Here is a 13653-nt window from a genome sequence, read left to right as displayed (position 1 = left end):
CATGTGGGGAGTGTTGAGACTCTATGTGGGCCCAGCTCAAAGACCTGGATGTTTTGGGTGCACAATAGAGAGCTCAAGCATCTCACACAGGGATCGCCCATCAAATTCCAAGTGCCGGCACTCAAGCTTGTTAATGTCTCACTTTTAAGCAGTTGTGTCTATTATTAGCCCTAAATTCTTACAGTTGATGAAACTTAAAAAAAAAAAAAAGTTTTTTTTTAGGCTGTCTTTCAAAGCTTTTCAGCACATTCATTAATCCCCAGTGACAAAGACTTTCAAGGCAGTGTTCACATATATTATGATTTGCTGCATATTTCTGAGAAATGCTTGCATTGCACAGAGGAATTAGTATAACTACCAGCTGAATTATTTTTCCTCTTCACTCTTTGTTCCATTATGATGTTTAGTAATTATCCTTGATGGTTGTTGGCATGTAGACTGTGGGATCCCTAACATGCATCGTTAGATATATCAATAGATATTTCGTTGACGAAAACACTATCTTTTCTTAAGAATTTTCCACTGATTTCCCATGTGTTGCTGACTTTATTTATTTATTTTAGATTCATCGAGGAGTGAAGGGGTTTGTTAAAGATCTTCAGGGCAATCCAATAGCAAATGCTACAATTTCTGTGGAGGGAATAAGCCATGACATTACATCAGGTGAGTGTTGTACCTCAGGAAAACAAGAAGTACTGGAATATACTGCTACTCCCTCTGCTTCACAACCTGGAGCCATTTCAGATCTTATCAGCTGACGCTGTAAGGGAGCAAAATTTTGAAGCCAGGAAAACATGTTGTGCCTCAAGAAGCTTGTTGCCTGCAGGATTTCATGAATCTCTCTCTTGTATTTTGCTCTCAAAGTAGCTGGAGACTGGTTGTAGGGACTTCATAGATCTCTGGCGTGAATTGGTTCTGGCAGCTCTTGGTTATTTGTGCTTCGTTTGTCTTCTGATTTGTGGTGCTAGCAGTGTTTCACAACTCTGCCAGGATTTAAAGTCCTGTCGGCAGTGTCGTTTTGAGTTTGAAGTCTAAGTTGTAGTCCAAAACTGTTACATTACTTATGATGCAATCATACCTTTTGGTATGTAAATTCTTGACAGATTTTCAGGTTACATAACTTCCTCCTGCAAAGATAAATTCTCTCTGCTGTTTACAATTATGTGACTTTTTTTTTTTTTAGAAGGGCGGTTCTAAAAGAGGTAAGTATCATGTTGGTGTTTATAGAAAATTGTGTGTCACCTCTTCAGTGGTGGTGTGCTTTATTCTAGGAATGAATTCAAAGGTAGCTCGCACAGTGCCAACTTGCAGTCTTCCCTGTAGACCTATGCTTTCTTATTCTGAATGGCAATTTTTTTTGTTTGTACAAGATACTAATTAGAAAAACACTAATAAAATGCCAATGCTTTATGTATAAGCTAACATAATGGTCATTTTCTCAATGATACGACTCACTATACTGTTACAGAGATGCAGAATACTATGAAACAGGACTGTTAGACCCTTCAGTTGGCTTTGATTTGTGTTTGTTTCTCACATCACTTGCAAAGAGAGCAGCATTTCTGCCAAGCAGGAGAACAGTCTATGATAACATTAGCCACCTTCTTTCACTGTATGTAAGAAGGCAAAAAAGTATAGAGGCTGGACATAAATTTTCAGGAATAATAAAAAGGGAATAAGCTGTGCAAAAAGATATTTTGAGGTATGAGAGTGATGCATACGATACTACAGCTCACGCTTCTACGATACAGAAAAGCATCTAATCATGAATCCTCTCACATCATTGTGCGTGTAGAAGGCTGGAAATCGTGTATTGTCAAAACAGTGAGGAAAACAAGTACTTGAATTTTAGCACATTCAAAAAGAAGGATAAATATTCTTTGACTTTTTTTTTTCCTGCTCCTTTGTTCGTGAGTTAAGATTCAGCTTTGTTCCAGTGCCAGGAATTAGAATAGATCATTATCATGGCTCTGCAGCAGTAATTTTTTTCCTTTCTGTTTTATGAAGAGAAAAGTCTGGGAACAACTGGACTGACTACTGACATTTTTTGACCGTGCGAATTGCAGACATTTAAGTAATATTTCCCTCTGTGCACTGTGTAGCTGCAGATGTGCTGAAAAAGCATTTAAGAAACTGGCAGTAAGAGCATGGCCAAGTGCTTTAAACGGCACTGCTAAATGACCTTTAGAATAGCCTTGCAATGTTTTCTGAAATTCTGCGTGGAGATAGAGAAATTCAGAGTATTAGCCTGTGACAAATTAGATGATTGCCCACTTCTGGTGCAGGGAGCGTCTGATTCTTTGTGAAAATGGGAGAGGGTCATTTCTAGAGAAAAGGATGATGCATTTTTATTCTGTGACTGAAAGAGATGGTCTGCAGTAACACTCAGTGCAGTAGGAGCCTTTCTTTGACCTGAGTGGCTCAAACTTTCTTTTCTTTGTTTAGCTAGATGGAAGAAAAAAGCCCTAGATATTGCCTGGATACTGAAACGTGTAGATAATGATGCTTCAGGGGCGATACACGTGGAGTATTCCAGGAAATGATCATTTACAGCTTTTGCAGCAAAATAAATTGAGAAAGGTGGTCCTGTTTATTTACATTTGACGAGAATAAGATTTATTTAAATTTGGATTTTCAGGATACTGAGGGACATTAAAAATCCATATTGCATTGCAAACTGAAACTCAGACACTTAACAGGAGCTGCACGTTGGCCGGGGGGTGCTTCTAAAGTAGAATAATGTCCCGGATTGTCCTTTTCTTCAGTGTGCTGGAGAGCCTTCAGCCTCAGCAGGCAAAATCTCTCATGGAGGCTACAGCACAACTTCAGAGTTTAAATCTGTGTTTTGGTTACCTGGAAAGAAGAAAATCTGTAATGATATATTTATACAGCCCGTAGAGAACAATCCTTTCAGACAGACAAAAGGAAGGGGCTGACAGGAATACAACAGACACTGACAAGATATACAGTACCTTCTCCTTAGCTGCATAATTAGTTTTATACATATTTATTTGTTTTTGTTTTTTTTTTCTTCTTTACAGCCAAGGATGGTGATTACTGGAGATTGCTTGTGCCTGGAAATTACAAACTTACAGCCTCAGCACCAGGCTATCTAGCAATAACTAAAAAAGTGGCTGTGCCCTTTAGCCCTGCAGTTGTGGTAAGTTCTCACATGTATGTTGGTTTATCATCTATTATATATAAAAAAAAGTCTCTTACTTTTTTTCCTTTATGGTAAACATGTAAGCAGGAGGTGATTTTTCATAATATTTCAGAATATGCTAATTTAGAAGACAGACTGGAAATCTAATCTTCTAGTACTTGCTGCACAAGCAACTGAGAGTAATCTCACTGTAAACTCATTTCATCTCCCGTTGGTCTTATTTAAAATGAAAAGACACAGTGAGGGGTAATACTGAGATACTTAATACTTTTTTTATTGGTTGATGTGTGAATAGCCAATCGGATAGAAGATTACAGAATATCTTTAAATAGTGCAAAATAAAAAGTAAGAGATGTTGAGGTTTTCATTAAGACTTGATATTTTTAATCTAAATTGTCAAGTGACTAGCTGCATAGGTTAAAACCAGTGTTCAGCTCTGTGCAAAAAGATAGCGATGGAGCTCTGCTTTGTGTAGATACCCAACATGTATAGTGAATAAGACCTAGGCTGCATCTAGGAGTTCAGAAGCATTTTTAATTCATCCTCCACAGGTGTGGATTCCACTCTTAACGATTAAAATAAATGTTTATTTGTCTAGTGTGTGTCATATGATAGGGTATACTACACTAGCACATCGTATCTACACTAGTGAGCCATGTGTCAGAACAGCTCCCTGGATCTTCTTGATGGCATAAAATTGAATACATGTTTTGATACGCTGGGGATCTGCATCGCTAAGTGTTAGACAGCAATACGTGGATGATCCTTTTATTATAGGCTAGAAGATTTATGTGGCTGGCTATTACTCAGTTTTAATTTCATTGGCTCATATTTTTTTAAGTGTTTAGATAAGTCAAAGACTGGACAGATGTCTGGTTTCTTTTGGAAATTTTCTCACCTATGTGCATTTTTTAGATAAGTTTATTGTACTGATGTGCTAGTATTGCACATATTTAAATCAGCCCTGAGAGACTTTGAAATAAACCTAACCTAAAATGGAAGGTACCTCCCTAAGCCCCATGTCTGTGTTAAACAACAACTTTCAGTAAATGACTTAAAAGCCTACGCTTCTCTCTACAAATCTTACTGATGTTTTTGATTGTTTCTCTTGCTCAGGTTGATTTTGAACTGGAGTCATTGTCTGAAAGAAAAGAAGAGGAGAAAGAAGAGTTGATGGAATGGTGGAAGATGATGTCAGAAACACTAAATTTTTAAAGGAAGATTTTGGCTTTACAGCTTTTAATCTATTATATGTTGACTTAGTATAATGTACTGTGGAAAGTCCCTATATTCTAGATTTTGTGCACTTCACAATAATTAACTTTGAATTTTTCAGTCATCTTTTGAATAATATGATTATAAATAACTACTAGCCTCCTAGCTACATAAGTTATTAATTTTCTTCCATATTATTATAGAAAATTTACTCTTATATACAAATCAGAAAAAAACGAGTGAATGTCTCTGCAGCCTATATGGAAGTACAATCTGTTGTGTATTATTTGCAAGTTCAGAATATGTAGGTTAACTCTTGGTTTTAAAAAAGAAATATGCTGTAGTCAATTCCCAATACTGCCAGAAATATTTGACAGTGCATAGTAACAGACAGTGCTCTTTACTGAGTTCTGTAATGGATGTTATTGAAAAGATGTATCATAACAGTGTGTGGTGTAATAATGTTTTACAAGGATTAAAATTCAGTATAACATTTTGTATGTCTCTGGTGTTGGGGCTATTTAAATATGTAAGAAAGAGAAGCTGACTTCGTTTTAGTAAGCAGAAGGAATCTGCATAAGCTCTTTTATTAAGGATGGCATGGAATGAATTCAGGAAATAGCAGAGCTTTATTCCTTAAACTGTTATCGACATTTCAAGATCAGGTTTTAATTATTTCTCATTACTTATTAGCCAAATTAAAAAGTTGTGAATGGGTGAAGAAGAACTTGTGCATCTTGTTAATATGCTGCTTGTGTTTGTTTTACAGCAAGAAAAAAAAAATCGTTTCAGGTGATGTCTGTTTTAATTCGATAACTACCTTTTCAATAATCTTTACATGTGTCAGTGGTGTCTAGATAATCAGCCAAAAGTTCATATGTTCACCAAAAGCTAGTAAAACATTACAGTTTAGACAGTGAACTGGAGGTCTACTGAGGACATGCATTTAGTCTCACAAGCTAAGAATGGTTTTGTTTCCAACTTCGTTTCTTCTGCTGGTTAGTCTTACATAAAGCTAGAAGCGAGACAGATAAGTGAAAATTTTTTCAGTGTGGTGAAATTTTCCCAAAATACTTGGAAGATGATACAAAAACCAACTTTGATTTAAAAAGATCCTTCTTCCTCCCATTTTTTTTAGTATACTTGAATTAACTTGCTTTAGTATTTTGTCTAAGATGAGTGAAATTTGTGGAGTCAGAGAGTACATATGAACCATAGTGGGTGCAAGTTTGGTATAATTCTTCTGAAACTACTGCTGGTATGCTACTTGATAGCAGCTAAGCATCTCATCTGTTTGAAAGCTTACACACTATTGCTGGTCTGTTTTAATTCAAGATCAGATGTTTGATATAAATTTCCTTCCTCTGTTTCTTTAGTATCACTGTCTGTGTTTTGATTAGCATATTATTTTAATTGATACTGTAGGAGTTCAGTACCATTCAGAACCAACCAACAGTGCACTATCATGGTCCCGCCGTAAGTGAGAAATCACATGTTCAGGAGTAGGATCCAAATTTACCTCCTTTGGGTGTTTAAAAATCTACTGAAAATACTGTTTTTCTTGAGAATTTGAAATTCTTTAATAAAAATAGCACTTGATCCTTTAAAGTAACAGGCTTAAGGTTTGACACACATTGATTAATTGAACAGCAATAAAAAGGCATAAACTTTCTCTGATCAAGAATTTGCTATGTAACCTGTAGCTCATTTGGGTAGTAGATACTTAATTCCAAACTTCAGGGGAACTTCACTTGCTGTAAGTCGTTAAGCAGTGATGAACTTCGAATCTCTGTTGCAATGAGGAACCCCTGTGGCAAGTGAAAAAGCGTATCTGAACATGTCTTGATAACAACTTGTGGCTAGCTGTGCACAAGAGTGTGCCTAAAGAATGCCCAGTTACACCAACTCGGGTGTTTATGACAATTTAAAAGGCTAAGACACATAGCACAAAACACACTCCGTGTCTGGAAGTAACGATACTGTTTTTGACTGAACCAGCTAAAATCGAAGCAAACTGTGAAAATGAATTGAAACAAGAGGCTGCTGGCATGTGGGCAAATGGCTACAGGCGTGTTTCTGACCTGTAAACTAATGTAATAAGGCAAGTGTATATTTGTGCAGAACACCCTGCTCTGCCCCTTCCAAACCTAACAATTTCAATCCAAACAATATTACTACATGGTGCGATGCCTGTCATGCATCCGGTCTTCCTGTGTGGTGGATTGTGGGGCACCGTTAGTGCAGACACTACGTCACAGTGATCTCAAAGCAGATTTCTAATCCTTACTTGTATTACATGTGTGAGATCCTCTGGTCTACTGTTTCATGCATTTGCAATTAAATGTAGCGTCCCTTAAATGACCTCCTCATTTTGCTCTAGATGACTGCTTGCTATTACTGTGCTGAGAACAGGTTAAAGTGATTAAATGTTACAACACCAGAACCACTGCCACTGTTCTTGCTGTAGGTAAACATCCTTAAGAACAGCATAGCCAGGACTCTCAATAAATTAATTCATTATGTAGCTTTCCTAGCTGAACTGAGCTGTGTTGTAAGGACTGTGTATGTTTAAATGGAAGATTAAAGTGTTGTGTGATGCTGAGCTTTTGGTTAAAAAGGCACATGCTGTACTATTGTACAATAAATCTACAGGTTTATTTAAAATGTAAAATGTGTGAGTAATTTACAGGTTCAAAACGTGACCTCTTTGGCTGTGCATGTCTGCAAAGTATGCCATAGACATCCTCAGTGAGGTGCGTGTGCCAATTAATTTGCTGTTTGAATAGAGAAACAAGACTGGGATTAGTACCGGTATCCCATTGAGAGCCATCCATAGTCCCTCAACTTTGTGCCGGAATACGCTCCTTTTGGAATATACATCTTTCTGAGCGCTTTTCCCATGCAGGTTTTCAAGTAAAGTCATGGATAAGAATGAGATGCTCTTCATCTATGCAAGGTCAGTGGGGGCAGGGCATACACTTTTGCGTGTCTCTTCCATCCACAGTGTTTACAAATCTATTCTTTTTCCATATCAATCCTTAGGATTAGAAAGCGCAGTGTGCTTGCAAACCTGCGGTACTACGCATTCCTTATAACTATACTGGTCAGGATTATAATAATGAAGTAAGTCAAGTAAAATCACTGCATCCGAATTATGTTTCCCTTTTCCTAGGTTGTGGTGTTCACGTCAATATACGTGAATTCACATATAGTCCTGTCTATTCCTGAGCTGATAATAACATACACTAAAGTGTAAATTAAAACTGAGATGGTATGTAAGAAAGAATTGCTACCAAGTTTCTTTCTCTGAGGTTTTTTAACAGATCTAACAAGTGCGTTAGGAACACTTAATAACTAGCCCATGAAAGGAGGAGGATTCAGAGAAGGATGGCAGGTAGGTTTAGAGGAGCTGGAATTTAAAGTTAAAAGGCGCAGTTCCCACGAGCCTGATTCTCTCCCATATCTGAGCTTAGTCTGACTCAGGCCTGCGGAGGCTGTAAAATACCAGCAGTTTAATGACCGCCTCTCTAAGAGTTAGAGCAGCCGTCTAGAGCTTCTCAGTAAACCTGCTCCGCTGGAGGAGTGCCTTGTTTCCTAATTGTAGTCAGCACTGGAAACGCAGGACCCAGAAACATCACTGCGGCACTTGCTTTCTGCCTTCCTGAATCTTGCAAAGAGCTCATTCTGATTGTCTCCTTGCAGGTATTTTCTTCCCCCTGTATGTTTCTGTTTATGTAGAGCTACATCTGTTGTGAATAGTTTACTGCTTGTTAATTTGACTCATAAGTTCGGTCGTTGACACAGCCTCTGTTCCAGTATTTGACTTCTATAATTAAACCCAGAAAGCAAAAACACTCAGGAGATTTTCTGAAAGTCATGGCATTAAAAAACCTAGTGGGTTTGTCTGTCTCCTGGCTTGTGAGGGTTTTGAGTGAGTTTGCGTCAGGTTGCCATTTTTAAAGCCTGCTTTAGGGGGAGAAGAAAATAACAACTGAGAAGTTGATGTAATCTTATGCCTCCAGGGGCTAAGGTTTTGAGCAGCAGAGCAAGTATTGGAATAGGCAGTATAAAAACGAGATATTTAGAAACAACTGCTGTTTACTTTTACTAACTGTGATAATGGGAGTATATTAATTGAGTTAAATGGCCTTGCAGTGCTGATCTTTCTTCAGCCCTCCTTATTTTGCCTCTCGATGCCCCAGGCATTAGATTTCAGCAATGACTTAAACACATCCATGATTAGGCACCATTTATCACAGTGCTAGATTTTCCCTGAATTAATGGTTAATACTTCATGTTATTTTATCTTTGTCCTACTTTCATATTCAGTTAAGCCACCACAGATTTTTGTAATCATGCATCCCTCTGCACAGTGGAAATTGTCAAAGAGAGAAGCTGAAGAGTTTGGCTCCTGCATTGGGAATGTAGAGGGAATTTGACATCTGGGAATGCACTGGAAGCAGTTTAATATTGCAAAATGAGTAGATTTTGTAGACCTTTTTGCTAATCATTCTTTAAGTAAAGGGCTGAATAGGATTATGTGCCTATGGGATTCTAGGAGTGCAGTATGTCTATGCCTTTAGACTTTAGGTAAAGCTGCTCTGGAAAGATTCCCATTAGTTTCACTGAGATTTTTATCAGACCTTCAAGCCTGGAATCTGAGTAGTCAGGACTGTCCGGTGCCAAGGCTGCTCATTTTGCATTAGCAGTAATTGTTCTTCATCGTTTCCAGGAGAAAGATGCAAAATAATAAACAAGAAATGAAGTCCACTTTCACAAAGTGCAGAATTGGTCATGGAACTTGTTAAGAGTCATTGCAAGACCTAAAGTAGAAATAATGGAGATTAGCTGGACCAGTGGCAACCTACAAGCTCACTAAGCCTCTGAACCGCTCAGTGGAAGATAGGAGGGTAAATCAGGGTGACATTTTTGTTACATTCACCCACTGAGGATGTGGTCAGGGCCATAATTTAGAGACAAAATATAGAGCTAGATGAACTTCTTACCTGACTGCAGCATGGCAGCAATAGAGGGGTTCACAGTGTTGCAATACCATCCAGTAATGTGAGATTCCAGTTCATGGACTTGGAGGAGCATCTGTTCTGCGGTCCGCCGTGGTGCGTGTGCTGGTGTCCAAGAGTGAAGAACCAACATCCCTCCTCCACATTCCAGCACCTTTTGCACAAAAGGTAAATTAAACACATTTCAGAAACTATGGACAAGATTCAAGAGAGGACTTGGCTGCCAAGAGCAGCACGAAATTACAGTCTGACTTCCCTCCCTTCAGCTCACTAAATATCCGCTCATGTGGCTTTCCTTGGCTGCTTCCAGTTCTCTCTCTGGGTGTGCCAAGAACTAGCCCAGCCTGAGCAGCTCAGGGATCACTTATGCCAAGACCCATCAGGCGTGGATTACAAGGGCTCTCTTGTGTCTAAAGATCCTAAGTTTGAACTTGCACTGTGAGGCAGGTCCCCTGGTATGGCCTGGCATCCTGAATCTTCAGGTCTCCAGAAGCTCCACCAGTAGCTTGCTTTTGGCCTGCATGCTTAGGTGTCCTCCAATGGAGGTAGAAGACAGCTGCTACACCTCCCTGGTGGTATAGGAGGAAGGGTCTGGCCTATGCCTCTGACTCCACGTCAGAGCGTGGCAGGCATACATTAAGACTTGGAGGCTGGGAAGTGCTCCTGGATCCCATAGGTTAGACATAGTCTGAGACATGGTTTCTGAGACATGGTCTTAGAAACTTAATCTGAAAAGGAATAGCAGTAAACCTAACACCGCCTTCTTTCCCCTTCAGATTCAGGTAATTTATTTGAAAGTTTATCATGATAGTGATATTTATCCCTGTATATGCATATATCAGCATATCTGCATTGTGTTTCCTATGGGGGCTGGAATGCTTTTTAGTTTAAAGAAGTTTTGGATAAAATACAGAAGCAGCTTTGGGAGCAGCAGCACACTGAAACACAACTAACTGGCTTGTGCTGCACAGCATTTATTATTACTGTGTGGCAAATGAGGGGCATTCACTCCAGTCCTGGTGTTAGTAGGTGTTAACATCGTCTTCTTTAGGCTATTTTAGGCACTTAATTGCTCAGAAATCCTTGAAGGCACCTATTCTGTTTGCCATAAAGGGAACGCAGACTCCTGGTTTTATGAATCACGTCTGAATTAGGTGTCTGTGTTAGATAAGTGAATCCCAGGCAGATCCTTGTGCTATGGAGCTAGGTGCCCCCAGGGGGGAAAGCAGGTGCCCCTCAGCAGGGAGGGCCAGGCAGCCACCTTACCGAAGAGGCCTCGGAAGCCTGGGTCCAGTTACTGCTTACAGGAATATTTTAAAATATGTAACATACAGCTCTAACGTAGCTGGTGACCATATCAGAATGACGATGGTGGCTGCTGGCTTGGCGTGCAGGCTGCCCTGCATCACGTCTGATGCACCAGATGCCCTTCGTGCACTGTGCTGAAGCCTGGAGACCTGAATCTTTTACTGCATTTTGACCTAAAAATCTTATTTATTAGCTGTTTTAGTAGAGCTTTTGCAAAAGAAACTTCTGAAGGGAATCCTATCTTGTGCCTTCTTCAGGAAACTGAAAGACTAAATGAAAAGAAACTGATTCTGAACTTTGTTATACCAGGACATGATACAGGCCTTTCCAAATAAATACAGACTCTGTCTTCAGCTCTCTATTTCCACATACATCTAACAGGCCTCAACATCAGATGCCTGTTAACGTATGTGGCAATATGCAAGATGTTAAACATCTGCAAAATCTTCTGATCATTTTTGTAATGTCTCAAAAGTTAGACATAGCTTGCAGGGGATTTCCACTGAGAAGAAACAAAATTTGGAGGACATTCTAAGTTAAGTCATTCAATATTTGTTTGCCAACGCACTGGATGGTATTACAAGATGCCAAGATAAATTCAAATTAACATGAAAAATATTCAGTACTATTAGTTGTGGGCTTACATAAGTTGCTGGCACATTATGTTAAGAATTCTCAGATAAATAGTTGCCAGGAAAACAAAGTCCAAATGAAAAAAATAATAATTACATGTAATACACTTGAACAAGTGTCACAGAAGAATGAAATTTTTACCCAGTGGAATTTTGCTTCAGCAAAGCAATTAAACATGGAGATGTGTTCACAGACTGTTTCAAAATTAATTGATCTCAAAAACCTTATTTTAAATTTGAGAAAATTGAAGCGAAGATAAGAATAGAAAACACTATGAACCCCAAAGTAAAAATACAATAAATACAAATTTAAAAGATTGTAAAAAGATTGCAGTGAATATTTGTGTACCAAAACAATTCACTTATGATATAATTTCCTAGACACCTCAGGTGCCTTTGAAAACCGTAGGTTGAAAAATAATTTTTAAAAAGGGTTAATGAAAGGTAAACAATAAAATTTTGAAAACCCTACTATTCTGCTTCAACTTGAATCTTTAATTTGTAAAAATATCAATTCATATTTTTGATATTTCATGGTATAATGCTTGTACTTAAAAGCATTTTTACTAGTTTCATAGTTTTTATTAATGTAGCCACATAATTGAGCCCGCAATCTAGCAAAGAAAGACTGAACAAGATCAAATAGTTGGCAGCTGAAACTAGGCAAATTCAGAAGCAGAACTGATGTTCAGTATTTTGTTAGTGAGGCTAATTCACCTTTGCAATAGTTCTGGTAGCTGTACAGTAGATTTTTCATCACATGAATTTTTTTTACATAAGACTGTTGTCCTTTTGAAAGACTGTTTAAATGCTGTTTGTGTTCCTTGGCTGAACCAATCCTTTATTCTTCATGGGTACGCCCTTTCAGATGATTGTCCCATCTGGTTTAATTGTTTCCCGAGGCTTTAGACAATCACACATCCCTTTGAGTTTCTGCTTCATCAACTTAAGAGCATTTTCAGATGCACTAATTAAGGGATTCTGAGAATTCAGGCTTGGATTCCGTGGGCAGTATCTGTATGCCATTAAAAATATCTGGGTATTGATTTTCCATGTTTGCGTCTGGGCTGGTTCCTTTATTATCTGTGCTCTGAATGAAGCCAAGTGAGATTTTTAGCTTTGATTCTGAACTGAATTTTCAAATATAACAGAACCTGCTGAAATGTTGTAGGAATGTGTTCGATTTTAAGATCAATCAAAAAGATTAAAAGGGCTTTCTCTCCTCCTTCAGTCTTACATGTTTCTCAATTTTCTTGGAATTACACTATTCCTAGAACTTACTAATTAAAGACTGGCTTGTTTGCATGATATTTATAATGTCAGCAGCTTCAGCTCCCATAATATCCAAGAAAATTATTTGTATTGCAAGTCTGCATTCCTCTCAAATCCATCTACTTCCATGGGGAGAGATGGGATGTCAAAGCCATACATTTTTCCCCGCCTCTTCAGCAGTTTGTAATTGTTCTTTCTCCGTAACCTCCTTTTTTCATTCCAATGTCCCCGAGATGCATGCTAAAATCCCGATATGGCCTGTGCACTGCAGAAGGTGCTGGTTTCCAGGTCAGTAAATGTGAAAGAGATTACGATGCAACAAAATTTATTATCTAAAAGGTGAAACTAAGCTGCTGCTGGAAATAGAAGGTCATACAGTCACAGAACATGCACTGCTAACATGCACTGCTTTATCATCTCTAATGAACAACCTCCTTATTCTGGGCCTTTGGATAAAAATTGTTGAAGGCAATGAGTAGCCTTTATACTTCATGTCCTGCCAGATCTTCACTCAGGAATTCTTCTCTTTGAAGATGGGGCTAGAAAGGTGTGATCATAAACTGCAGTTCTGTTCCTTTTCTGCTTCCTACTACTCTCAGTTCCTCATACCATTAAGTCTCTTCTATTAGAGCAAACTACTCCATGACAACCTGCACTTTCTTTTAGACAAAAGGATACTTAGGTGGATATTGTGCAAACCATAAAAAAGCACTCACAAAAGGGAAACAAAGATTATGAATGTTTTATTTATACACATATACATACATACATAGATATATACATCTATATATCTATACACATATATATCTATATGCATCTCTATATACTTAAATATACACATATATTTAGTCTTCCCTGAATTTCAATGCTTCACTTGGAGTGTTTTCTTCACCTAGTCTTTCATAAAATAGCAGCAATAGGGGTTATCTCAGACCTCTGTATTTGTTGGGCAATAATAAATTAGCAGCCTTTTCTCTCACTGAACTAGTGGAGGGCACAAGGCCCAGCACTTGGCTTTGTTTGACCTATCCTAATTGCTACC

General features: G+C 38.3%; 1 protein-coding gene across 1 annotated transcript in view; it reads left to right on the top strand.

Annotated features, from left to right (window-relative positions):
- CPE (carboxypeptidase E) overlaps positions 1 to 4874 on the top strand; it is a 59530-nt gene extending 54656 nt beyond the window's left edge. The window contains exons 7-9 of the mRNA XM_076336564.1: positions 564 to 663; positions 3042 to 3160; positions 4280 to 4874. Coding sequence (XP_076192679.1) covers positions 564 to 663; positions 3042 to 3160; positions 4280 to 4378 — 318 coding nt within the window. The 3' untranslated portion in view covers positions 4379 to 4874. The remainder of the gene's footprint in view (positions 1 to 563; positions 664 to 3041; positions 3161 to 4279) is intronic.
- The last annotated feature ends 8779 nt before the right edge of the window (positions 4875 to 13653 follow it).

This window comes from Aptenodytes patagonicus, chromosome 4, assembly GCF_965638725.1.
Source record: "Aptenodytes patagonicus chromosome 4, bAptPat1.pri.cur, whole genome shotgun sequence".
Classification (NCBI taxonomy): Eukaryota; Metazoa; Chordata; class Aves; order Sphenisciformes; family Spheniscidae; genus Aptenodytes; species Aptenodytes patagonicus.
This window is presented reverse-complemented; position numbering and strand designations above follow the sequence as displayed.